Source organism: Nannobrachium achirus, assembly GCF_963921795.1.
Source record: "Nannobrachium achirus genome assembly, chromosome: 7".
Classification (NCBI taxonomy): domain Eukaryota; kingdom Metazoa; phylum Chordata; class Actinopteri; order Myctophiformes; family Myctophidae; genus Nannobrachium; species Nannobrachium achirus.
The window spans coordinates 37,542,027-37,568,881 of NC_137816.1; the positions used below are offsets into that span (position 1 = coordinate 37,542,027).

Sequence of the window (26,855 nt, forward strand, 5' to 3'; positions counted from 1 at the left end):
TCCAGTATAGTTTCAAATCTTCTGGTTATATTTATTCTTTACCCAGGCCTGTAGATGGTCCATAATGAATCGTTGGTTGTGTGTGTATATATATACCCGTATTTTCCGGACTATAAGGCGCACTTAAAAGCCTTTAATTTTCTCAAAAAACTACAGTGCGCCTTATAGTCCAGTGCGCCTTATATATGGATCATTCATTGACATTGACATTCCCTTTAGCACAGCTCCATCTGTTGGATGCATAACGCAACGGTAGCGTCTATTATGTGCGCCTTATAGTCAGGTGCGCCTTATATATGAAAACAGTTTGAAAATAGACCATTCATTGACAGTGCGCCTTATAGTCCAGAAAATACTGTATATATATATATAGCAGCCCAGTGGTTTATAAAGTGGAGTTTGGGCCTCGGGCTCCCCAGCAGAAGGGTAGTTAATTGAAATTCACTAATTGAATTCCATTAACATGAAATTACATGTGACTATACAAGACTAGAGTGTATTATCATTCAGAATCAGTAGGGATTATGTTTGAATATCAACACTATGCCTATGTACAATATGACATTTAGGTGCCTAGCACTGCACAGAATCATTTGACATTGGGATCTGTGGATTCATGAAAGTCAATTTGGGGGGTCCAGTCCATGATCAAAGAGTGAAAACCCCTGGTTCAGCCTCCTGCTTCTAAAAGGCTCTGCTAGATTCAAGTCTGTACCATGGTAGCCATGGATCTAAAACATCACATGTAACAGGGCTAGTAGTACCAATAAGGCAGCATTCTGAAGCCTAATGTTTATTATAACTGTGGGTGCGCTTGGAAATGGAAACATGAATTTTCACATGAACCTTCATCTTCCAGATTGTGTTATGAAGTCATACTTAGAAGAACTTGGCCGTGTACATTTGGAAAGTCAAAGGGAGGTATATTCACTTAGATCCATCTTCAGTTAATTCAAAAGTGTGATTATATCATTAACAATTACAATTTTGCCTTTTAGTAGATGCTCTTATGTTATGAGTGACTGACAATGACACATGGGGGCTTTTAAGCCGTGACATCATTTTGTAGTCAGACCAAGCTGAATTATTGTCAATATCTGTCCCTCGCTATTTCAACAGATCCGAGACAAAAATAACGACTAAAGTATAATTCTACCACTTTCCTGTCAACAAGAAAGAAGAAAAATTAGTAAATAGTAAAAAGATTCGCTTTTTTGGGGGGCAAAAGTTCTCCTCTGCCTACAAAATGATGTCAGACTTAGCCCCCACTTGGGTAGAATTTTGAGGAGTAGGCCTATTTCCAGTTTCTCCTACTTTACAAAGCAAATTTTCATATTTAACATATTTAGGGTTTACATGTTTAGTATACAACAACAGTGGTTCCTAGCCATAAATTATAACTCCTGTAGAGAACCTTTATTTTGAAGTTTTCTCTACAAGAGAGAGAATGTCTTCAAAATAAAAGTTATCTACAGGAGTAGGTGGTTCTCAAACGTTTTAGCTTGATACCCAAAAGAGAAATTAGACATTTGTCCGTGATCCAAAAAATTCTGAAACATTTGTTTTCTAATTTATGGAATTTTACCCTATTTTTCTTTTATTTCCTCATGAAAGTATACTGGAAAAATCATTGAATTATGTTTTACTTTTTAACTCGTGAAAAAGTTTAGATTTTTTGGGGGGAATATTTATTGAAAATGTTTTTGAAATAATAATTAAAAACAAATTGTAGGGAGCAAAAAATGATGGGACCCATAAAAATGTGTCCGTGACCCACAAATGGGTCCCGACCCAGTATTTGGAAACCAGTCGTATACAACATAAATCACCAAATTGAGAGAGACAGACAGACAGACAGACAGACAGACAGACAGACAGACAGTCACATTTACTGAATCTGCTGCGCCATCAAGGTCACGTGACTGCTTTTGGGTGTCCCTTGCCAAAAAATACAAGATGCGTTAGCTTGTAGATCAGTCATCAGTTCAGTTCTTTGTGGCATGCGAGCGACACCGTCGTACTATTAAATCTAAACTAGACTTTATCTCTAGTTTCATCTAGCAGCGCCGGGTGTTGTGAGCGAAAATGTGGCTGAGAGAGGAGCTGTTAAAATCAGTATGGCATGCCTTCACTGCTTTAGACGTGGATCAAAGTGGGAAAGTTTCCAAGTCTCAGTTAAAGGTACGCCAGTTTGTTTGGTCTTGATTATTTTGTAGCCTGAGGTAGTTATATTTCAGTGCAGTGAATAGTAGATAATGGAGCTAATGGTTCACAATTATTTTACCATAACATAATCCCTGATACAGTTAACTAGCCTATGTTAAAATATGAGACAAATCATATTTACGGTATAATGACCGTTTATGACAATTACAGTAGGCTATTGTGTTCTCCTCGTTTTTGCTTCAGATAAAGACACAGATACTTTTATCTGTGGCAAATATTTTTTTTTTTAATCTGTATCTACCATCCACTTTGAATGGGAAAATATCTGGAGAAAGAGATTTATTTTATCTGTTATCTGGCCCAGTGGGAATGGGCCTTTATGATATATGACCAAATAAATCAACAGGACGCCTTCACATTGCAATAAGCAGTAGCAGCAGGCCTACCACTGGTTCCCAAATATTTTCATATCAAGGACCCCCACGTAAGGACCCCCTTCTGAAAACATGTTGTGCCAGGGACCCCCATACAACAGGCTATTTATGTTGTTAAAAAGTTTCACAAATCTGGCTTATGTTGATGCTATATTAACATATTTTGTTGTGGACCCATGCACTGGAACCCCCCCAAGGACCCCGGGAGCCCACTTTGAGAACCACTGCACTAGTTGTGCATGGAATAGCCTACGTTAAAGGAGTTTTTTTCTAACGATTACTTGCGCCTTGGAGACTTCAATAATATTTTTTTTGTATTTGTCGCATTCCTAAGACAAAAAAAAAAACTATCATAGTAAATTTACCCCCATTGATTCCGGATGGGGACCCAAATGCATTCCATCCAGAATCAATGGTAGGTACATTTATTGTAATCAAATTATTGTTTTAGGAATGCAACAAAAAACGAAAATAATTATTGAACTCAAGTCTCCATGGCGGTAATCAATAGCCTGATACTTCAGTCCGCACATCACCACCCCCTGCTGGTGGGTGGTTGAGTCTGACGCTAGCTGTCAGGCTAGGTAATCAATAGAAGAAAGGTCATTTTGGGGGTGAACTACTCCTTTTACGGTAGTGTAACATTGCATGTATGCTTGCTTGATTGATTCAATACTTTATGAACATGATTATTAACATAGAGATTATTACCAGTACAGATTACAGTTTACAGATTACATTTCAGTCTACAGTCAACGGTTATACTAAAAGGATAACACAAAAAAGCCCTGGGAGATTGTTTCCATTGTGGTCCATATACTCATGTGAGCTTGTGCATTTTACTTTTCCTTACTTTACCAGCCTTACCTATACGTTTAATCATTTATCTTTGTCTCTCTGACTCCAACATGGATGCATCTCCACCTACTTTCCATCAGCCATAATGCTGTCTGCTGGACTAGGCCTATATTTAGTATGACACTTGTTCATTTGCTTCATGGCCTTGCTGTGGTTCCTCAGGTGCTTTCTCATAACCTGTGCACAGTGATGAACATCCCTCACGATCCTGTGGCCCTGGAGGAGCACTTCAAGGACGACAACGAAGGGCCCGTCTCCAACCAGGGCTACATGCCATACCTCAACAGGTTCATTCTCGACAAGGTGACAAATATATTGTGTAACTGCAATAGAGGCAATACAGGAATGAGGAGGGACCTGTGTGTGCATTCATCCTGTGCATTCACCTAATAATATCTAATGGACTACTAGATCATAAATGGTCAGTTTGGTTTTCGGGCATTACAGACATGCTCACCATGTTTAGTGGTGAGCATGGGGAGACTCTTAATAAAATATTCTGATTCACGTGTTTCACAGTGCCAAGTGTGAAAGAAAGAAACATCTTCACAACATCCATGCAGCTCACCTCAGCTTATGCTTCTCCAAACAGTACTTCGTTCTGGGAGTCTGATTTAGAATAATAAATACTATCTTTGTTTTAACTAGAGTTAGCAATTTATTTCTACTAAAGGGCACCAGCCTACTACTGACCAAGGAAGTCGGGAACGATGCGAGGGCCATCAGCGAAAGATGTGGCAAATTTGAAGTCAATCGGTTATTATTGAAATGTCTTTATTGGGAATAACCCCTTGAGATGAACCATCTCGTTTTCAAGGAGCTCCGCACATTACAGAATACATACGAAGTACATATAGGATGGACGGTGCCTGAGTTATGCCCAGTACACACACACACACACACACACACACACACACACACACACACACACACACACACACACACATTTATTGATTGACATCTAACTTTATAACTTTATAGTACTATAGTTTTTTCCATAGTATGAAAAAAGGGCAATGTCTGAATATTCTGCAATCCTGCATTCAAGAGAAATGTACATCTACAGTACAATAGGCTACAAGGCACCACTGTGAATTAGTAAACCGCTTCACGCTTGGGGCAGGCACGTGAACACATAGACAATACTTCAAAGGGGGCTTGAGCCCCTGCCCTTTTATCCGTCTGTAAAAAGAGCCCATGCAGACCATGAACGCAGTTTTCACTATTGTGAAAGAAATGCAAATGCCCTCTTTCCATGCCATACCTGAAGGCAGCATTCAAGAGAATTGCCTTGTCCAAACTCTCCTGAAACTCACCGAAAATAGCGGACCTCCAAGCTCACAACTTGTCGCAGCGTGACACGTTGTGAGCTTGGAGGGCTGCTATTTTCGATGTTTTCACCAAAAGGCCCTTTTAGAAATGTCAGCCCCCGCCTCTCTAACATTCTCTGCACGTCCCTGTTTCCTTGGCTTTCTCTTTTGGATTCTGACTTGAATTGAAATGAGGAGCTTTGAAACATCCTGTGGACTGAAGTATGAGAAAGGAAACAAACGCTGGTCTCCTATTTAGCATTTGTAAACACACTGCCCTCACTGATGCCAAGGCCTTTGACCTCATTCTGTTTTCAACCTCAGGCACAGCACAATTTTGATGTACTGGAGTTCAACAGGATTTGCTGGACACTGTGTTACCGGAAAAATATTACTGTACAACACCTTCTCATCTCACTTGATGATGCCTTCAAAGTGTGGTGCATTTTCAACTTTCTGTCAGAGGACAGGTATCCTCTTGTCATCATCACAGAAGAGGTGAGGAACGTCCATATTATTTTATTATTACAGTATTCTTACAGTAATCCTGGTCCCCCTGGCCAGCCTGATTGAGGGGAAAGGAACTGGTTGGAATAACGTGTTCCTTCCACGCGCTAAGTCCAACCAGGGAAACTACCCCCAGTCAGGTGAAAAGAAGCGACTTGGATTTCTCATGCATATAAGGAAGCATGAGGTCAGTCCGTTGTCTCCCCAGGTTGGCAGAGGGAGAGCAGCGCCCAGAATTACATTAGATAATTGACACCGGGTGAAAAATGGGTTACAAGATCATGGGATCAAAATTAAGAAAAAAATTAAATAAAGAGTCTTTCCAAGTTCACTTTCTTCACTATCACTGCATAGTTTTTGCAATTTATTGTCCCATCAAATTGTGCCACGGACATGGACAAGTCTTGCCACGGCCACAGACCCCAATCTGAAAATATTTTGTGCCCCATGATAGCATATCCTTTTGTGGTGTTATATCCCAAATTTGACCCCACTTTGAGAACCACTGAGAAGGAAACTGAGAGAAAATAAACACTTATATTGGGAACAGAAAGCCAAAGCATACTGTATGATGCCTGTCCTCTCCCCCTTAGATTGAGTACTTCCTGCAAAAGCTAACAGAGGCCATGGGCAGTGGTTGGAACGAGGAGAAGTTCAAGGATTACCAGCTCCAGCTGAACATTCAGAACCGCTTGAGTGTCTGGGAGCTGGTTGAACTGGTGGGCATGGGTTACTTCAGCAAGGGAATGTACCGCCAGACCCTGTCCATGGGCATCAATGAGGTCTTCCAGGAACTCATACTGGATGTACTCAAACAGGTTAAACTTCATTTATATGCAGTGGTGGAAAAAGTACTCACATTTTTCTACTTAAGTAAAAATATCAATACTGCATTGTAGAAGTACTCTGTTTACAAGTAGAAGTCCAGAATTAAAAATGTACTTGATTAAAAGTACAAAAGTATTGGCATCAAAATTTACTTTAAGTACTAAAAGTAAAAGTACAAAATGTATGAAAATAGCAGATCTAAAAGGTCGTTGATCGTCTATTTTCAAATAGCCAAGGTGTAAAATAGGGATAAAGTGGTTTATGTACGTTTTAACATATAATTCATATCAGCATAGTAACTAGTAAGGGTGCCCTCAGACCAAAATACCTATGAGAGTGGAATCCGCGTTCCGCCAATGCATTTCAATGATAAGGGAGCGTTTTTTGCAGAAATCCTCTGCTGGCATGAAACCGCTTCACTCTCATTGAAATGCATTGGCAGAACGCGGATTCCACTCTCATAGGTATTTTGGTGTGAGGGCACCCTAACTATAGTTTTCAAATACATGTAGTGGAGTAAAACAACATTTGGATCCCATATGGCATATGTAGTGGAGTAGAAGTAAAAGTATTGGACATTGGAAATATTCAAGTAAAGCACAAATACCTCAAAAGTGTACTTAAGTACATTACTTAGGTAAAAGTACTTAGTTAGTTTACACCACTGTATATGTTGTCATATGTAGAAAACAGTTTTACAAGCAAAAAAAACACACAACATGACTCATCGTGTTTTTCTCTTGTAAATCAGTTCTGTAAATGACACTGTAGTGTGACAAAATATGGATTAGGCTTAAGCCTGTGCTCAATGTGTCACTGCAGTCAACTGAGATGTATTCTTTCTATCCACACACTGCATTCTGAAGGGTTACCTCATGAAAAAGGGCCACAAAAGGAAAAACTGGACAGAGCGCTGGTTTGTGCTACGGCCAAATTCCATATCATATTATGTGTGCGAAGACCTTGCAGACAAGAAAGGAGACATTATTCTGGACTGCAACTGCTGTGTGGAGGTAATTCTTGATCAATAATAAAAATGTTCCAAATAATCCAAATAATTATTTTGTAACCATCAAACATAGAGTATATTTTATATATTGAACCATACATATACTTGCATCATATAAATTGTTATTGAAAGAATTGCAGTGACCATATAGTTCAAAAACAATCTAAATTGCACACATATGGGGCATTGTTACAATAGTCAGTGTCTAACATTTAAATTGGCCATAACCTGTGACATTGTGTATATATATATATATATACAGAAATTATTTGATTTATATACTTGATTTTTCGAATCAAGTATATATATATATATATATATATATATATATATATATATATATATATATACCGGTATATAAATCAAATAATTTCTTTCACTCTACATTATACACACATTCTCTTAACTGAAACTAGATTGCAGGGCGCTGCAACTTAACGTTCTGTATTGTGACATGCCCGTTATAGGGATGCTAGGGTTCATGTGGTTAATGGTGTTCAACCCAAAGGAGTATAAAGTGACTATCATAAAGTACTGTATCTCTTCTGCAGTCTCTCCCAGACAGGGATGGAAGGAAATGCCTGTTTGTCGTCAAGTGCACTGACAAATCCTTTGAGATCAGTGCATCAGATAAAAAGAAGAAACATGAATGGTTCCAAGGTGATATAATATAATTCATAACCAACTCTTTGCTTTTAGCTTTGTTTTTAGTTTTTTTGCATTTTCAATCTCAAAGTTGTCATAGAAACATGCTTTTTTTCTTCTGACATTGTGGGGAACCATGTACCGGTATAATGAATGGTTAACTAACATTTTGAGTGGTTTCATTTGGTTACACTTGTACACTGTCAGAGTTAAAGGATGTTACTGTGTGTGTGTGTGTGTGTGTGTGTGTGTGTGTGTGTGTGTGTGTGTGTGTGTGTGTGTGTGTGTGTGTGTGTGTGTGTGTGTGTGTGTGTGTGTGTGTGGACCCTTCTACCCATCTGTTCCTTTGCAGCTATCCAGACATGCATTCAGCTGCTGAGGTTGGGGCTGCCATCTCCTCACCGCGAGGCCAGACTGAGGCGCAGGGAACTGCGGCAGAAGCAGCAGACTGAACACAAGGAGTTGGAGCAGCGCATGAAGCAGCTCCACGTAGCCAATGAGAACAAGCAGAGGCAGCTGGAGGTCATGAAGAAGGTACGGTCCAACTGGCACACAGCAGGCACGTGCCCTTTTATCCGTCTGTAAAAAGTGCCCTCTCCAGACCATGAATGCAGTTTTACTATGGTGAAAGAAACGCAAATGCCTTCTTTCCATGTACCATACCTGAAGGCAGCATTCAAGTGAATTGCCTCGTCTAAACTCTCCTGAACTTGAATGCTTGAAAAATTGCCCTCTCTGAGTAGAAATCCATGCTGTAGGCCACATCTCCAGTATTTACTTGATTAAGCTTAGTTCAGTGTGGTGTCAAGCACCAGACATTTTTGATATTCTCACCAAAAGGCCCCTGCCTCTCTAACATTCTCTGCACGTCCCTGGCACACAGCGTTCCTCTCATGAACTAAACTTGTGCTTGACGCATAGAGACTCCTGCTCATAATTATGTGACCACCATTTTTATGCATAAGGTTTGAAGTTTATTATGCAACAATTTGCAGATGTTTTAATATCTGGGATACTACATTTGCATAGATAAAAAGATTAAGCGCTATACCATGAAACAAGATGCAGACACCATGCCCTGATTGTTAGTTTAACTCTGACAGGGTCTGCGTAAGTACAGTGTACAGTGTGCAGTGTAGCATGCAGGTGACAGAGTGGGAGAGTTCAGCTGACTGCTCGTTCCTCTCTTATGTCTTAACTTGACCAGCGTCTGCCCAGTGCTGTGTTTACATTGAAGCATTTCACAGTTATTTGTTTCACTGGATAGTTAGACAATTGAAAAATTGCATGAGAATACACGCAAACGGCCACTCCTTCAGAGAACATTTACGCCTCAAGGGTACAGTCCTGAAGAATGTTGATTCTATTCTAGGAGGCTGTTTCCTCCTGTTTGACCAACCCCATTTTATACTATGTTTTTTACACACACACACACACACACACACACACACACACACACACACACACACACACACACACACACACACACACACAATAGGAGATGAACTGTTCATAATGTGCAGAGTAAGATCTAAAGGGTGCCGTTCTGATGAAGCCTGATGGCGAGTCCCGGGTTCAATTCCTGAGCTCAGCGGCCTTTGCTGCGTGTCACTACCCCCCTCTCTCTCCCATACTGTCAGTTTTTACTGTACTAGCCCAAAAAAATCGTAAAAAGAGAAATATCTATAGCAGCGCGTGATCATTATAGAAAAGGCAGAATGAATGAAGCATTGTTTCCTCTTACTAGATTTCTGTTTAAGAGTACAATGAAAGGTTTTGCTTATCCCAGATTCCCCAATTCCTCTTTTCCTTGTTGTGGAAAAATCCCCTCCATCTTTTTCCGACCCTCCCAGTTCATTGTCAAATGTCATTATTGTTTCATCTGTCACACATTGTACTTTCTGTGTCATCTAGCCCTGTAGCTGACAGCCCTCTGACTTCAGGGGCGGACTGGGCATCTGGCATACCGAGCATATGCCCGGTGGGCCGCTAGGCCAGAGGGCTGGGGGGCCGAAAAAATATTTTCGGGGAGTAGTGAAAGTTACAGGTAAGGTGAGTGCGATATGAAACGTAAGCTTACCCTGCAGAGGGGAGGTGATTGTGTCAGACTCTGTGTCCAGCTGGCAGCTGATGCCAATAAGTAGTAACGGCCCCTTATTATAATGGATAAAAGGAAGGCAATTATGTCTCTCTGCACTGTCAACTAGCTGCTACAGATGCATACTTTAAGCAGACTGGTTAATTGGTTCTTAACTTATTTTGTTTCAACTTTAAGGAGTGCATTTCTCATAATGATAATAATAATGGTGGTATAAGAGCAGCAACAACACTAGTTACTAGTGTCAACCTTTTCTCAACCTTTTTTCTGCCAGGGCACACATTGCCAAAATATCCCAGCTTGCTAATGCTAAGTTGTTATTTGCCAATGTCATGTTCATACTCCCCTTGTTGGTGAGAACTGTACGCTAACTTATACAATTTATGGATTGTGTAGTTGCCTGTGGGTTGTGTAGTTATCATTTATGTTGTTCTGTAAAAGTTGTGGTATTAAGAGCTTGTGTATTTGTATGTGCCTCGACCAGATGAGTCGGTAGAGAGTAGCCTATCTGCGCGCGCTGGTTGTGGGGGCTGGTCTGGCCAGGGCTGAATTTTAGTCCCAGTCCGTCCCTGTCTGACTTTATTGTTCAATTTATTCATTTTCTGAGTTTTGTTTTGTTTTGTTTTTTTCTGTAAGATGGACCACACAAAAGTATAAACTGTCCATATAGGAAAATCAGAAGGTGGTCAGGAAATATCTACTAATTATCTTTTAGAGCAGGGGTCTTCAACAGGGGTCCCCAGAGTTACTACAGGGGGTCCTCCAAATCTTTGAGTGATAGAAACCTTTTTTTCTCCTGTTGTGAGCTTGTATAACGGCTATTTTCGGCAAAGAGCTTTGTTGTAGAGGGGAAAAAGAGCAGACTAAGTACAGAGTGAAAGGTCAAGTTTATTAAGTATTGACGGTTCAAACATGAATCCAAAATACACTGACGATTGTGCTGTCAAACAATGAAACTATATGGAATCTCTGAAAAGGTTATGGGGTTCCCTGCTTCATCTCTCTCTCAACTAAGGGGTCCTTGGCCTGAAAACGTTGAAGACCCCTGTTTTAGAGAGCAGCGTAGCTACTGAGTTGCAACTGTACTTGGTCTGCTCTTGTTTCCTTCTATACCAAATCTCTTCACCAGAGGTTTCCTCCTGCATAGGGGCATTGGGATTCAAGTGGTTAAAACAATGGGTGATTTGGAAATGCTCTCTGAGAGCGCCAGAGCTAGGGTTGCCACCCGTACCGTATAATACGGAATCGTTCCGTATTGGACAATTAAAAGATGCGTTCCGTATTGAACCAATACGGAACGCGGTTTGTTCCGTATTTAACCAAATGCCCCATAAAGGCCTGTCACACAAACCTCAACACAGCATTTAACAATAATGAATGAAATAAAACACAGGAAAAGACAGCAAAAGGAGAGAGAGGCTCGCAGTCGCTGCGCTCTGCGCTCTGCGCTCTGCCTCGTCCTCTCCTCTCCTCTCTGCCCGGGCTGCCCGGCCCCTGTCTGCATAATGCGCTGCATGTCGCTGTCAATCACCGTTACCTAGTTACAGTCAGTGATCACTGAACTTCCTCCTTCCACCAGGCAGATGCACACCGCACGCTTTAAAAGCAGAAAAGAATTAGTGCTCCATGGTTAATCGTTTTCAAACCGAAATCGCGATGTGAAATCCCGCGATTAGCGAATCGCAAAGGCCACGGTTTCTCTGCGAAGTAGTCTTCCCAAGCAACATGGAGACGTTTTAATTTTTAAAATCCCTTCATAATTGACTAAAGCAATGATCAAATCAAACTGTGATGACTTTCTTTGCTTCCACGCATCTCCACAGCACACTGCTGAAAGACAAAGTGAATGTGATTTTTTGGCACAGTGGTCACTGCAGGAGCATGGGAACAGCATGGGAACTAGGGATGCTGCAGGTGTTACAGCACCCCTATGGGGAAGTTCTCATTTTTTATTTAAATAAGAAAAGAACAAATCAAACATAGCAAAAATACAATATAGGTTATATCATGTTGTGTGTTATAGTTATAACTATTCTATGCATTTCATGGGTTTGGGACTGCATTTCTTCGCCGGCCGGCGGCTGTGCCACGCGCACGGAACGCACAGAACGCACGCACCGCGTGCCCGGAAGAGGTGTTCCTTATTTCAATTTCTGAAAGGTGGCAACCCTAGCCAGAGCACACCTGCAGTGCTCTTGGGTCATTCAGAAATTCAGAGTGCTCAGAACCCTGCTATTTGAAAATTCCAAGTGCTATGTTATGGGAGCACTAGACGCGGGACATTCGCGAACAAATCAAGTCTTTTGAATGGCTCTTTGAAATGAACCTTGGGAGCCGTTCCTTTCTAATGAACATGTGGTGTGAAAAGTACTAAAATTATTTACTTAAAGGTGATACACCATGCATTTTTGAATGGCTCTCAGAGCATTTTCAGCTGCAGTACCACCTTTGGCCTGAACTGCGCCACCCCCCCAAATCTTTTTGAAAAAAAAAAATATATTTTTTTGAAAGATTTTTTTTTTGAAAAAAAATATATATATATATATATTTTTTTTTGTGATGACGTCACAATCGGCAGATGACGTCACAATCGGCAGCAAATCTGGACAGCCTGTTTTGAGAACCCGTGGGATACTTTTAACCTTCGCCTTCTCAAAACCAGAGAAAGACACAACGGTCAGAAATGGGACTTTGTGAGGATAGAAGGTGATAGTGGGACCCCAAAAAAAGGTTTTAAAATAGGAAAAGTGAAATTTCATGGTGTATCACCTTTAAGTAAAAGTATCAACACTGCAATGAAGAAATACTCTGCCAGTAGAAGTTTGGAATTAAAATGCACTTGAGTAAAAGTACAAAAGTATTGCTATCAAAATGAATTTAAAGTACCAATAGTAGAAAGTACTCATTATGCTTAATGTCAAGTTTTCCAATGAATAAAATTGTGAAAAATCATTTGAAAATAGCAGATCTACAAGCTCACAATGCGTCATAACACAACGCATTGTGAGCTCCTAGATCGGCTAATTTCAAATGGCAGGAATGTATCCTATGGCCAAAATGATTCAGCCATGATAAAATGCATTCGATCCATTCCGTTGGTTGCAGTTTCAGTATGCTAAATTTGACCTGACCTGAAATGTACTTTCAGGTGAATGGAAGTGAATTATTTAGGGTAAATTTAGCCTTTAGTCTTTAACCATGTCAATTATTGTGTAAATGGCCACATTATGCCTGAGTTGGCATGCCCATTAGTTATGGTCATTAGTTACTAATGGTCACGCCATACCCTACTAAATAACGATTACTAGGGTGCCCATTATGTTCAGCCCCTCAAACCGGTACCCTTAAATCAATCTGCACGTTCGTCGTACACGTGCACGCCCATTCATACATGTTCATGCACATGCACATGTATACGTACCATAAGTGTTGTTGCACAGACACTTCTGATTGGTTAGAATGTTGACGACCGAGACATATTGGTGTTTAGAGATATTTCTCGCGACTTGGGACACGCAGCTTGAAATCGGGACAATGACAATCCCGGCCAAACTGGGACGTCTGGTCACCCTAAACATTATGGCTGTGAATATTTATAGCTCCCGCGCTGACTGCAAAGAGGCGATCTCTCTAGGTTAGGTTGCATTTCTGACATGTCTATTGAAAGGCACAAATGTTGTAGTGTTCTGTAACAAGTTTGTTAATCGCCTCATTGAGATGTTGAATAGACTGGGTAGTTAACACTGTCTATTGTTCTAGTACAATTTTATATGAGTTAAAAAAGGACCTCAAGTTGACCGTGTACCAGTGAACTGTACCATTTCCTAATATGCAAACTTCTAATAAAGTCTTCAATCAATCAATCCAAGCAGCAGAGAGCGATTAGCGATAGCAGCAAGAGATCAGCCTACAGATAGATAAATACAATGTGTGCCCCTGTATTTCCCCATGGGACTACAGTGGGAGCTTCAAGGGAGTGTAATACAAAATACTTTGTCATATGACAAAGTATAAATCAGGCTTTAGTCTGCATGGGATTTCTCCTTGCAGCTAACATAACCTCATGCAAAATAAGAAAGAATAGTTCATTCTCCTTTTTGTGTCTCCCAGAAACTGGAAGAGGCAGCAGCTACAGCAGCCCTGGAGGAACAGAGAAGGACCCAGACTCAGACAGACCTGCATGCCTGCTACAGACTGGACCTGGAAAGAGAACAAATGGTAATCAATGTCCTAAACTTGCTACACATACTGTAGCATCAACAGTTACTATTCAGTCTCTGCCTATACACCCAGTGGTGCTTTGGTGTTTTCTTTTCAGGGCGGACGGTCATTTATTGATGTCACGCGCATGCACGCCTTTAGATGTGTGCGAGCAAATAGAAAATACTACGCTGCTGCAGTAGAGAAACTAAAAGTTTGCTTTGAACAAATCTCAAACAGTAGCTACCTACCACAGTAATGGAGCCATGTAGCCTATGAGGACGCACGCACAATGCACAATGCAGACTTGTGAATCTATGGGGGATGCGCAAGCCCACCACTCACTGGTAAACCTGGTAAACTTGTTATGCAAATATCCATTTGATTAGATAGGCTATGGTGCATTCATTGTCACTCCTATAGCCTATAACTCGATGGTTCTAGCATGCACTGTTCCGTGCCGTTTCTGCGCGTGCATGTGGGAAATGTATTGGCCTGACGGCATACCGGTCACGTCCGGCCTCGAAAGCACTACTGTATCACCTCAGTTATTGATACAATATGCATGTGGGTGTACATGTAGTGTACTATGTTGTCAAGTGTATCAATTATATGAAGATGGGTGAAATCCTCCTTTAATAAAGCAATCCGTTTGATAGGGCACATGGGAAGTATAGACACTAGTGAATAAACATGGTTTATGTAGAGAGGTCCTTACACATTTAAGAAGCGGAATACCTATCGTGAGTAATATGCCAGTGAAAAATGGCAGAACATTATTTTTAGGAGAGTATGACTTCTAGAAAGTATGCACTCCAGAAATAACTTAGAATTACTCATGGAATCTGATGATGTTGTGTCATCTTTTTGTCTGAGAGATATTCAGTCTTAACCATTCTTGACATAAAGTATGTCTGTGTGTGTATATGTGTGTGTGTGTGTGTGTGTGTGTGTGTGTGTGTGTGTGTGTGTGTGTGTGTGTGTGTGTGTGTGTGCATATAAACATATATGCAAAAAAAAAAGAATATATGGGTTGTAATTCTGACTAAAGCATACCTTGGCCATGACATATGATTCAAATCATTTTCATACTTATCCAACATTCCATGGATGGAGGCATTGTCATCCTGGGAAAACCTCTCCCGCTCCGCTGGATAGAAGTGTTACATCATAGGATGAAGGCCCACTCACTGTAGAGGTCAACTATTCAAGCCTTGCTGTACACCTACTTAAGGATGACTCATCTGACCATATCACGTTTTCCCCACACACTCGGTGGGGAATCAGTAATGTTGATCTAACCCCCCAATCCAACCCTTGATGCAGCAGAGTGCCAAGCAGTAGTTTCAGGGCGGACACTCTAACCACAAGACCACTGAGATGCTAAATCAACACTAACTCTTTAAACTGTAGGTGATGTAATAAAATCCACCATGGATTCCTTAGATCATGCAAACCCTCATGCAAATATAGGCCACCAAAAAGTGTGTGTGTGTGTATAAGCTAAGTGTAGCTTGTGGCTAAAGATCCCATAGCCTGCGGGAACAGTAACCATGACAACAGAGCCTGAACTCTAGAGATGGGATTGCTCTAAGAAGTGAGCCGGATCTCTGTGATCTGTTCTTTTCAAAGAGCCGTTCAAAAGACTGGCTCATTTTAGTTACTAGTTACTTTGTAGATTTTGATCATGATTGCGACACATTGTGAGCTTGTAGATCTGCTATTTTCAAATTATTTTTCTACATTCATTGGAAAACTTGTGAAATGGGACATTCTGCATAATGAGTACTTTCTACTATTGGTACTTTAAGTACATTTTGATAGCAATAATTTTGTACTTTTACTCAAGTACATTTTAATGCCGAACTTCTACGTGTGGCAGAGTACTTCTACATTGCAGTATTGATACTTTTACTTAAGTAAAGAATTTGATTAGTTCTTTTCCCAGCACATGTTAATTTAGAAAGGAACGGCTCCCTACTGCGAAACAGATCCCATCGTTCATTTTAAAGAGCCGTTCAAAAGACTCGATTCATTTGCGAACGTCCCATCTCTACTGAACTCTAAATCTCTGTCTGTCTATCTATATGTATATCTATATCTAAAGGTACATATCTCCTGTGTGACTCTGCATCCCCAGGTGCGTCAGCAGATGGAGGAGCAGGTGGCCCAGAAGTCCAGTGAGCTGGGTCAGTACCTGCAGCGTGTGCGTGAGCTGGAGCACATGTACCAGCATCTGGAGGAGGCTGTAGAGGATGAGAGACTCTCCAGGCAGGATGAGGAGACCCTGAGGAAGCTGCAGGCCAGGTCAGGCTCCCACCCTTTGTCAAGTCCCGCCCGTGGTCCCGCCCCTCTTCACAGCCATTGGTTGCTGTGTCTTGGTGGGACACTCGGTGGGACACTCCATCCACTACCATTTTAATTCAGTTGCTTCGTATTGTTATTCTGTGTGTTCAAGTGTGTTCTAATTTCAAACTTGGTTTCAGTAAAATGGTGCTGCTCAGTGGCAGTATAGTGAGTCAGCATGTTTTTATTTCTCCAAAAAATATGTTTTAGCAAATTGAACATGAAAAAGGCGGAACCAGGGCGGGACAAGGCAGATAGAGCCTGCTGGTTGGTCAGTCAGGGACCAACCAGAAGGCTAACAAAGGGTGATGCGCGCGCGCGCGCACACACACACACACACACACACACACACACACACACACACACACACACACACACACACACACACACACACACACACACACACACACAGTGCTTTTTATGCATTTCTCATTTTTTTTTAGATCTGTTTTTGGGCTTTTATGCCTTTATTGCGACTGTCGCAAGTTACTATGAAAAGCTCCACCGGCTGTCCCTCCGTCTGTCCGTCACGTCACGTCACGTCACGTCACACTTTTGCACCTACTCTTATCTCTGCCACCGTTGCCCCTATCCATGCCAAACTTTGCACACAAACTCCTTGGCTGCCAAATCACAACCTCTGCCCCTGATTTCTCACATTTCCCTCTTCTAACGCCACCATCAGGCCGATTTTTACAAAACACATTTTTGGACACTGCTCCTACAGATTTTGGCTTAAAATCACGCAACACAGTAAACAGTATCTCTAAAGTCATGTCATCAACATGGATCTGTCCCATTTCCCATATTCCATCCTGATTGGCTATAAAGTTTGTGTACGTATGTGACGGGATGGTCGCTTATCTCCCGATTAGGGAATCTTACTGGTTGATAGGACAGTAGACTGACAGGAAATGGGGAGAGACATAAAGCAAAGGTCGTCCGGATCGGGAATCGAACCGGTGACGCAGCCAGGCATCCATGCCTATGTTGCAATGCCTAAGTGGTATGCGCCTGGACCAGTAGGCCAGCACATTACCATCATTATGACAGAGTATAAAAAACACTGTAGGTGGGTGTTCATTGTGTGTGTGTGTGTGTGTGTGTCTTCTAGGCCAGTGGTTCTCAAAGTGGGGTCTGGTCTGGTGACCCGCAGGGGTCCTTGAGGGGGTTCCATGGGGTCCCAGTTTAACCACTTTAACCCTAATTTATTCGTTAGATATTCGAAAATAGACAATCCACGCTTGTGGATGGACAATTTTCTACATTTAGAATATTCGTTAGAAATTGTGAGATATTTTGGAATCATTTTGACATTTCTTTTAGACAAATCTTCAGTTATGAGGGTCCCTGGCACAGAATACTTTCAGACGGGGGTCCGCGGCCAAAGACATTTATTTGGGCGTGCTTGACATGAAACATACTTGTTCTAGGCTGCTGGCGGAGGAGGCAGCAAAGAGGGCTGAACTGGAGCAGCTCCATCTTTACCAGCAGAGGGCGATCTCTCAGAGCCAGGCTGAGAAGCAGCAGATCCAGGCTGATGGCCGTGCCAAGGAGCAAGCCCTGCAGGAGGCCATGCTGCAGCTAGAGGGACTGGAGAGGGAGAGGCAGGGAGCGCTGCTGCAGTACCAGGTGTGGGGGGACCCTCCATGCACAGGGACGTGCAGAGAATGTTAAGAGAGGCAGGGGGGTTCTAAAAGGGCCTTTTGGTGAAAATACTGAAAATAGCAGACCTCCAAGCTATTTTCGGTGCTTGATACCATAGACATAGAAAGGTAGATGCCTCCTTCGGCTCTGGTGCATGCAGATAGTCTTGTAGATCTGCTATTTTTGAAAAATCGTGAAAATTTGAATTTTGACCCGATTATATAAGATCTTTTGAATCCTTTTAAGGTTTTTTGAAAAACCTATGTTTCTATGCCAGCAATCTGGCCAGCCATCATCAAAGAAAAGGTCCTTTTCTCTTAAATGGAGCTCAGTTAGTCTGTTCTTGAGAGACTACTATGTCAGTGGTTCTCAAACGTTTTCATGTGAAGGACCCCCAAATTGATATGTATTTGGCCACGGACCCGCATCTCAAAACATTTAGTTCCAGGGACCCCCCAGATGCAAAATTTGAGTTACAAATGTTTGCTTAAAAATACATATAATCAAAGATTTGCATTTGCTTGCAGCGCGGCACTCGGTGCTGCGCTGTGAGCTTGTATAAAGTATAAAATAATTATACTTTGTGACGACCCTGATAGGAGATGACAAAGAAACTGCAGCTGGCAGCTAACAAGACTAAGACTTGGAAAGACAAGGTGACGAAACATGAGGGGCTGGTGCATGTCATCCAACCAGGTAAGGGTTCTGTGCACGTGTGTCTATATGTTTATATGCGTGTGGGGTGGTTAAAAGCATGTGCATAAATGTGCACGTGTTTTACTGAAAAGATCAATCTTTTCAAATATGGGCATTCCCAGGCATTTCCCCTATTGAGTGAAAGATTAGCTATTTCTAGGAGAAATAAAATATTTAAGGTGTTTTTAATTTTACATTGTATTTATAGAGGACAATAATAATGTATTGAGGCATATTTGTCGTATTAGCCAGGGATCCTTTTAAGGCGAGACACTACAGGTGAATAGGGTAAAAAAAAAACTAATAGCTACCACAATGAAACTTTTCCTGTTGATTACTTACATCAAAACTAAGATTTTTTGAATTACAAGTTTTCTGAAATCATATGTTTAGATATGCAAATTAGGCATTATATGTGCTAATAATGCCAAATTTGGAGAGAAAAAAAATCAAAACTATTGTTTCCTTTTCTTGACATTAGAGACAAAAAGAATTACAGAGGGGATTTTAGATATCTCTTTTTATCACTCCATAAATCATAAAATAGTGTCAACAGGCATAAAAAAAAAAAATTCGCCATGTTTTTAGGAATAAAATGTGATGTAAATCAGGCTATGAATGATATATCAACAAATCCTTCTGGAAATATCTTCAGGATATAGATAAGAATAAAACTGGAAGGTTTGGTGTATGTGGGTGCAACTGAAGTGGAGATTTATGTACCTAAGTATGAGGAAAAACACATTTTGAGAAAACAGCCTTTAAAGATCAGACACACCCCCATCCTATAGAAACCAATTGTAACTTCAAATTCCATTTTAGTCATGTTAGATTAATCAAAAACACCTGTCCTCGGTTCTGGTGACTCATACTGCCCTCCTAATACTTGAGGGGCCATGTTTCTTTGATTCATCTTTTATTTATTTTTTATTGTCTATATATATCTTTATTTTATAAAAAATGTATGGAAACAAATGCTGTTAACTCGGCACCTTCACGTATGAAATGAACATCTATAGGTGTATTTTGAATGTTTATTTTGCATTAGTTTGAAAGAAGGCATGTTTAGGAAGCAAAATAGTAAAAAATCTAATTTTTTTACATGCTGCCATGTCTCCCCTTAAGTTTACAATGAGTAATAGGCTACACTAGAAGGTCGGCCGGCTACGCCGGCCTCCCCTCTAGGTCGTCGCGTTGCGTCTATAGGAGTAAATATTCGTCGAAAACAAATCCCTGAGGTACAGGGTGGCCACGATCTGATGGTTTTTTTGAGAAAAAAATGTTTTTTGAGAAAAAATGTTTTTTGAGGAAAAAAAGTTTTTTGAGAAAAAAAAGTTTTTTGAGAAAAAAATTTTTTTTGAGAAAAAAAAATTGAGAAAAAAATTTTTTTTGAGAAAAAGAATTTTTTGAGAAAAAAAATTTGAGAGAAAAAAAAAATTTGAGAAAAAAAGTTTTTTGAGAAAAATTTTTTTTGAGAAAAAGAAATTTTTTGAGAAAAAAAATTTTTGAGAAAAAAAAATTGGAAAAAAATAAAAAAAATAATAAATAAAACGTATTGGTGATGCGCTGACGTGGTGTATACGGATGTTACTGCGATTGAGGTGAAAGAGAAAAGTGGAAAGTTGTGAGCTAACTATTAGCTATTTTTGTGTGTGTGTGTGTGTGTGTGTGTGTGTGTGTGTGTGTGTTCTGGCTACGCCCCCCTCGGTTGAAATTGGATCCGCCGGTCCCATAGCTGGGAATACGAGCCAATGGACGGCGGTCACCATGGCAACGGGGGGCCAATGATAGAGTTATGGGCGGTTTTATTCCCTACGCTCTACCGGCATCTGCTCTAGCTATGAGTTGAAGTGGAGGCGAAATGGGCGTGTATGGGCTTGGAAGTGGGATGCGGCTCTAAGAAAAATGTAATAGTAGATAGTTTGGACGTCATCTTGAATGGGATTTCCCCTCTTTCATTCCCTGGGTCTTATGTAGGTAACAAAGCACCTGCATCAGTCACTGAGCTAGACTCCTGGCAGGAGAGGAAGACCCAGGAAGCTCAGACACAGTAGAGTCTCAGCACAATGGAATCTTGCATTCATTTTATTGAGACATTTATTTCAAGCCATTCACTCACATTCCAAGTTTTAATGTAAACGCTGGAAAACAAGGTGATAGATTGTAGATACTGGTGTAAAAAAATATGTAAAATAATATATTTTAAGTGTTAAAAACATTCTTTTCTCTCTGATATTATATTATGTACAGTATGACCAATAGAATGCACTCATACTCTTATTTGTTTTATTTTTAATAAGGGGAGTCTAAATTTGAATCTTAAAAATGTACTTTTTAAATCCTTGATTTTCATGTTTGATATATAATTGAATTGGTTTTGACTTTAGACTGTCATGTTACATATTTTGATGGAACAAAATGGCTCCATTTTATTTAGTTTTTTTTTTACTTGCCATCCTAACAGTAAAAACAATCTTATGAACCATGTTGATTTGTTTTCTTCTTGTACTAACTTTGGAAACTGTTCCTCCAAACAATGTTAATATGACGCATCTTGAGCCTGCTGCTTGTTTGTTTCAGGTCAGGTGGAGTCAGTCTTTTGAGACTCAATCAGAAATAAGCCAGTGTAAACCAGGCGTCTTCAACATTTTCAGGACAAGGACCCCTTAGCAGAGAGAGAGATGAAGCAGGGACCCCCTCTGCACATTGTATAAATAGGTTATGCTGATTTTCATCGACTTGTTTGACAGCACTGTCATCAGTCTATGTTGCATTCTAATGTTTTTTTTCCCCAGACATTTAGCCACTTCAATCGTCGATACGTAGTAAACTTGACCTTAAACTGATGAATTGAGTACTCTACACCAAACCACTTTGCTGAAAATAGCCGATCTACAAGCTCTCAACACCTTGCAGCGCGAGGCGTTGTGAGCTTGTAGATCAGCTATTTTTGGCTAAAGAAGTTCTCCTCAGAATAGGGATGCGAGGGTTCAAGTTGTTCATTTAAAATAATTATCCTATCACACAAGGATTTGGTGGCCCCCCCTGCAGTAACTCTGAGGACCCCCTAGGGGTCCCGACCCCCTGTTGAAGACCCCTGGTGTAAACAATATATTAGGATACAAAACAGTTGTTGGTAGTTGGTTTTGCTTTATTCCATAACAGGCAGGGCAGGGGTTAAATACATTCTCATTCTTGGGCAGGAAAGGAAGGATAGCAAACCAGGTAAACATGGACATAGACACAGTTGAATTATTCCTCTTTCAATACAGACCAATTTCTAAATCTGTTAAACCAAATTCTGACAATGGTTTAAAATCTGTCATATAGCTTTCTTAAGAAATAGATTTGCTTTTTTTTTTTCATTCATCTTTCTACATGTCTATTTATATAGATTATAATATATTCATTACCTCATTATTGTGATATATCTGTTTTCTACATTATTCTATTGGAATTGCATTTTACTTTTTCTTTAGACATCTGCATAAATAATTACACATATAGAAGATGGTGCTGTACACATCATGGTGAAAACGTGCTGTAGTGCTTTCCTTCAACAGTGCTTGGTTTTGGACACCATCAATAAAGCTATTTAGCAAAGCTGGTGACCTTAACTCGGCGCAGTCTTTAGAGCAGTGTTTCCCAAACTATGGGTCAGGACACATTTTTGGGTCACAAAACCATTTTTATGGGTCACAAGTAAATGTAATTTTTTTTATTACGTTTCCTATATTTTACAAATAGTATATATATATACATATATTATTTCAGATAATTTTCTGAACTTTTCAAAAAGTATAAAAATCTAAATTTTCAAAAGAATGTAATAAACGTTCAAAAAGAAATCTAAACAATTTCATAAATAAAACAAAAACAAAAACTAAAATAGATAAAATAGCAGCTCTACAAGCTCGCATCGCAAACCTGTTGTGAGCTTTGGCCATTTTCATAATTAAATAGGGCCATGGGCTCTGCCAACTCTGCGTATGGGTAGCATGGCCTGGATGCAGCAAGTCGTGTGGTAGGTACTGATGCTGTGCTCCACCTCAGCAATCCACCATCTCCCAGGGGTCTAGCACATTGTGAAACGGGGATAGACTCCCATGCTCAGGCTGATGCCGACAATAAGCTTTTCTGACTTTTTTGTAAGTTTGGGTCCTGGGGAGAGACCAAATGTATCTTTTGGGTCTTGAGCTGGAAGGTTTGGGAACCGCTGCTTTAGAGACAGCTGGAAGTGCCAGCATTATTTGACTCCTAATGGCCGTTTACACTTGAGCTATACTATATCGTACGAAGGTGTCGTGCACTGAAGATAGCAGATCCACATCACATCTGCAACATGTTGGGAGCTTGTAGATCCGTTATTTTTACACTTGATACCGTCGTACAACAAAGTAAAACAAAGAGGCTTAACAAGAACAACTACCACATATCTCTACGGTCACCCCATTCTAAATGGCTGCATTGTGCCACAGATCAATGACTATCCTTTTTAGAGAGCATGTCTCACCACAATGGCATTTTTTTTTTAGAACAAAGCATTTTGTAGCCATGCAATGACACAAGTTCCAGTATTTCTTCACTGGGATAGAAAAACTTCCACATAGATATTAAATTCTAAAAAAAGAAAAGAAATCTCCCAACAGAAAAAAGCCCATTAAGATCAAACCAATCTTTTGCAAGAGTAATAAGGACACCATCAAATATAGCAATACTTGTGATAACATTAATGGTAATAAATAATTCAAATTTGGAGCCAACTATTAAACCCCAACAGATGCAGAAAACTGTATGCCACTTTACAGTACTTAAAATGGGTGCACTCAGTATGCAATCCCATTTATGAATTCAGTCCAACCCCAAGTGTGACTGAGATTAAAGGGAAGCGAGGACTTGGACGTCCAAAATGACATTTAAGAGAGAGAGAGAACCTTGACAACAACAAAAACAATCTCCTAGGATACCTTTATTACATTGGGTTTGGTCCAGCCCAGTGTCTCGGGCCTGTGTTGTATTTGTCAAGGTTCTCAAAGGATTATTTAGAAGGTCTTCTTACAGCTTATTCATAACCTGATATGAGCTGATGCAAAATAAAGTGATTTGATTCTAGTTCAGCTGCCCCACTCTTAGATGCATAATGCAAGCAGGCCTTGACCTGCAACAGCCTGGGCACATTGCTAAGAGATACAGTTAATAGTAGTTAATAGAGCAGGACAGTTGTTAGAAATGTAGTTACTGCACAGCAAAATCTCCAGTGTTAACCACTTTCACCTTGGCATCCCTATATTGGGCATATCATTATAGAAGTTTTTCATTTGACATTTTCAAAAAGTTTTCAGAAAATAGACTTAAAGGACAACTTTGTTTTTTTACAACATGGGTTCATATTTTAGATGAACCGTGGTCACGTCTGCTTTTTTCGTCCGTTTTTCACCCGGGACCACCAGGGCGGGGCCGCGGACCACCGTGTCTGCCTGCGCCTCGCTGAGACGCATCCGTAGAGGGGACTCGCGTCCCTCTGCAACCAGGCGTTCGGTTACATGCTACTACTCCTACACCAGAGTAAACACTGCTGAGGCAAGCTACTTCCTGAGAAGACGGCAAGACGCGCCGTGATTGGCCGGTAGTGTATGATACGCACTATGATTGGCCGTAGTGTATGATCCGGGAGTCAACGTATACGGAAGGATAGAGATGACGCAATTTTGTCACAAAATCCGGTCCCCGGCCAGGATCGTAGATTACATATTTAGAGGCTGAAATTCACAGAGTGGGTTTTCTAAAACTTTAGTGATTTAATAGTTAGATCAAATTTAAGATTTGTTTAATTGAAAAAGTTGCATAGTATAACTTTAATGCTTTCTCTTGTTTTAGCGATTTTAGTATTTTAATTTCAATGGGTGGGGGCATGCGTACAAGTGGCTAAATATGTCTTTCTATACACAATAAGCCGGCAATTTCTTTGTTACCATTTACACCAGCCCCCATAAGTCACATCTGCCCATGAAAGATTGCGGTGCATCTTGGGAATGGGGTTATTGTGTTTAAAAATACATATTTAGCCACGTGCATGCATGCCCCCAACCTTGGGGCATGCATGCAAATCAAAATCGTTAAAATCACATTTTAACACTCATCTTTTCTAAAATATGAACCCTTGTTGTAAAAAAACAAAGTAGTCCTTTAATCATTTGATTAAGTATAGGGCTTAAGTGGTTAAGTCAACTCTGAAAGTGTATAAATGGGACACTTAGGGGTTCATTTTTACATTTCCAATGTTAACACTGAGGATATTACTGTATGTGGATTCAGTCTCAAGTATAGGTGCACTGCAAACCCTTTGAGAGGAGTCGTGTTGGAGATGAGAGCCATGGCAGTGTTGGAAGGTCAGGATATGGCGTCCTCTTGTGGTGATGCTGCAGAACGCAGTCTTGCACTGGAATCAGCCTAGTATGGCTGAGGGAACTCTCCCCCTCTGTGAGCTTAGCTTGGTATTTGTGTCTAAATTTAGCAATATTCACATACATACACAATATTACATATCATAAATACATTTGGCAATACATTAAAGGATTTTCTTTTCTTTTTTGGCAAAAGGGGGCGAATTGAGCATTTGGATATGTGCGAGATTACCCAAATGTAAATGCAGTTGGATAGTGACATTTCCTATTTAAAACAATAAATAAATAAAAACTTGTTCATGCACTAAAAATGGTAGCCAAAAAGACAGAAAAACCTCCAGAGGCATCAATAATAACTTTGTCACAATCACAATTTTAAGACACATGAATTCTCACCGATAAAAGACTACACAGTAAAATCCTTAATGCTAATTTACTCCAGAGAGTGAACAAAATGTAACCAAATGGTTCATGTAAAATATTACTGGGAAGGTGAATAGTTTGGCTAGGATCGTGACTCAGAACCTAACCCCCAGTGACGTCTAACTTTATGATTCACAGGATGGCTTCAGTTCAGTGGTTCTCAACCAGTGGTCCTTGATGGGGTTCCAGGTGGTCCCCAGCTAAATGATGGAGAGTTTGTAACCAAATAGATCTTTATCTCTTGAGAGGGTAAAATGAAACCAATTTAATTTAATTTTACGTACTCGAGAGTGAAATTATTGTTAAACATCTGCATTACTTAATTTAGAAGAAGTTTACACAATTAGAGAATGTATTAGAATTATTCAATACAGCAAGTTTTGGGTCTGAGTGAGAGGCTAAATCTCATCAAATGGTGGTCCTGTCCATGGCTCAAATGGTGGTCCTGTCCATGGCTCAAATGGTGGTCCTGTCCATGGCTCAAATGGTGGTCCGTGGCTCAAATGCGGAATAAATAATGGTCCTTGATATGAAAACCACTGCTTTAGTTGACTAGCAGCAAAATGATCGAGTAAATATAAGTCTGGATCCCGGGTTCAGTCCACTTGGTTACATCTTTGTCCACTCTCTTGTGGGTTAAATTAACACTGAGGTTTTTTTTCTTACTGTGTACCTCTCTTTCCACACAGTCAATTCCTGATAGACCTGAGGAACATTTCAGAACGTCTTCTCCCTCCTCTAAACCGACCGACACTTCATTGTCCGTCTTCACATTCCTGATATAAAAGCTGGACATAAATCTGAAGCTGCTGACTGAGGGTGCAAAGGAAAAGTGTAGAGTACATATACTAAGATGATGTGCCTATGCTAACCTCTTCTACAGTAGTTTGTTTTCTAATCCCTGCTCGGTTAATCTATTCCCGTTCCTTTTTAAATTAGGTTATGTCAGTTGAAGGCGTGTAATGCTGATGTGTCACTCGTATGAGTGATATAGCGTTTTGTTCTGGAATGACGCCATGAAGCTACAGTAAGTTATAATTCACCCCAAAAGCAGCACAGCCCCTGGCATGCAGACAGAGGTATCTTTTACAGTCATAACAATAGTGTGTGAAATTGCTATTCACAGCATTGAATTGGGGACGACCGAGAGATGGAAAAAAAGGCTTCCCGTTCTCGGTCACACGTTCATGTCACTGCTGTCTCTGATGAGTGTTACTGCATGGCTGACTGCATTCCATCGCATGCATGTTCTGTGATATGTTTTAGAATACTGGATGGATGCAT

General features: G+C 40.4%; 1 protein-coding gene across 1 annotated transcript; it reads left to right on the plus strand.

The window, feature by feature from the left end:
- Positions 1–2,085: 2,085 nt before the first annotated feature.
- LOC308288737 (switch-associated protein 70-like) lies at positions 2,086–20,798 on the plus strand (the record flags this gene model as incomplete). The annotated part of the gene is made up of 12 exons (XM_080730207.1): positions 2,086–2,181; positions 3,621–3,761; positions 5,093–5,266; positions 5,869–6,093; positions 6,970–7,116; positions 7,664–7,772; positions 8,110–8,291; positions 13,966–14,073; positions 16,196–16,362; positions 17,835–18,033; positions 18,648–18,744; positions 20,722–20,798. 12 exons carry the CDS (start codon positions 2,086–2,088, stop codon positions 20,796–20,798), a joined length of 1,722 nt encoding a protein of 573 aa, XP_080586333.1.
- Positions 20,799–26,855: the final 6,057 nt, after the last annotated feature.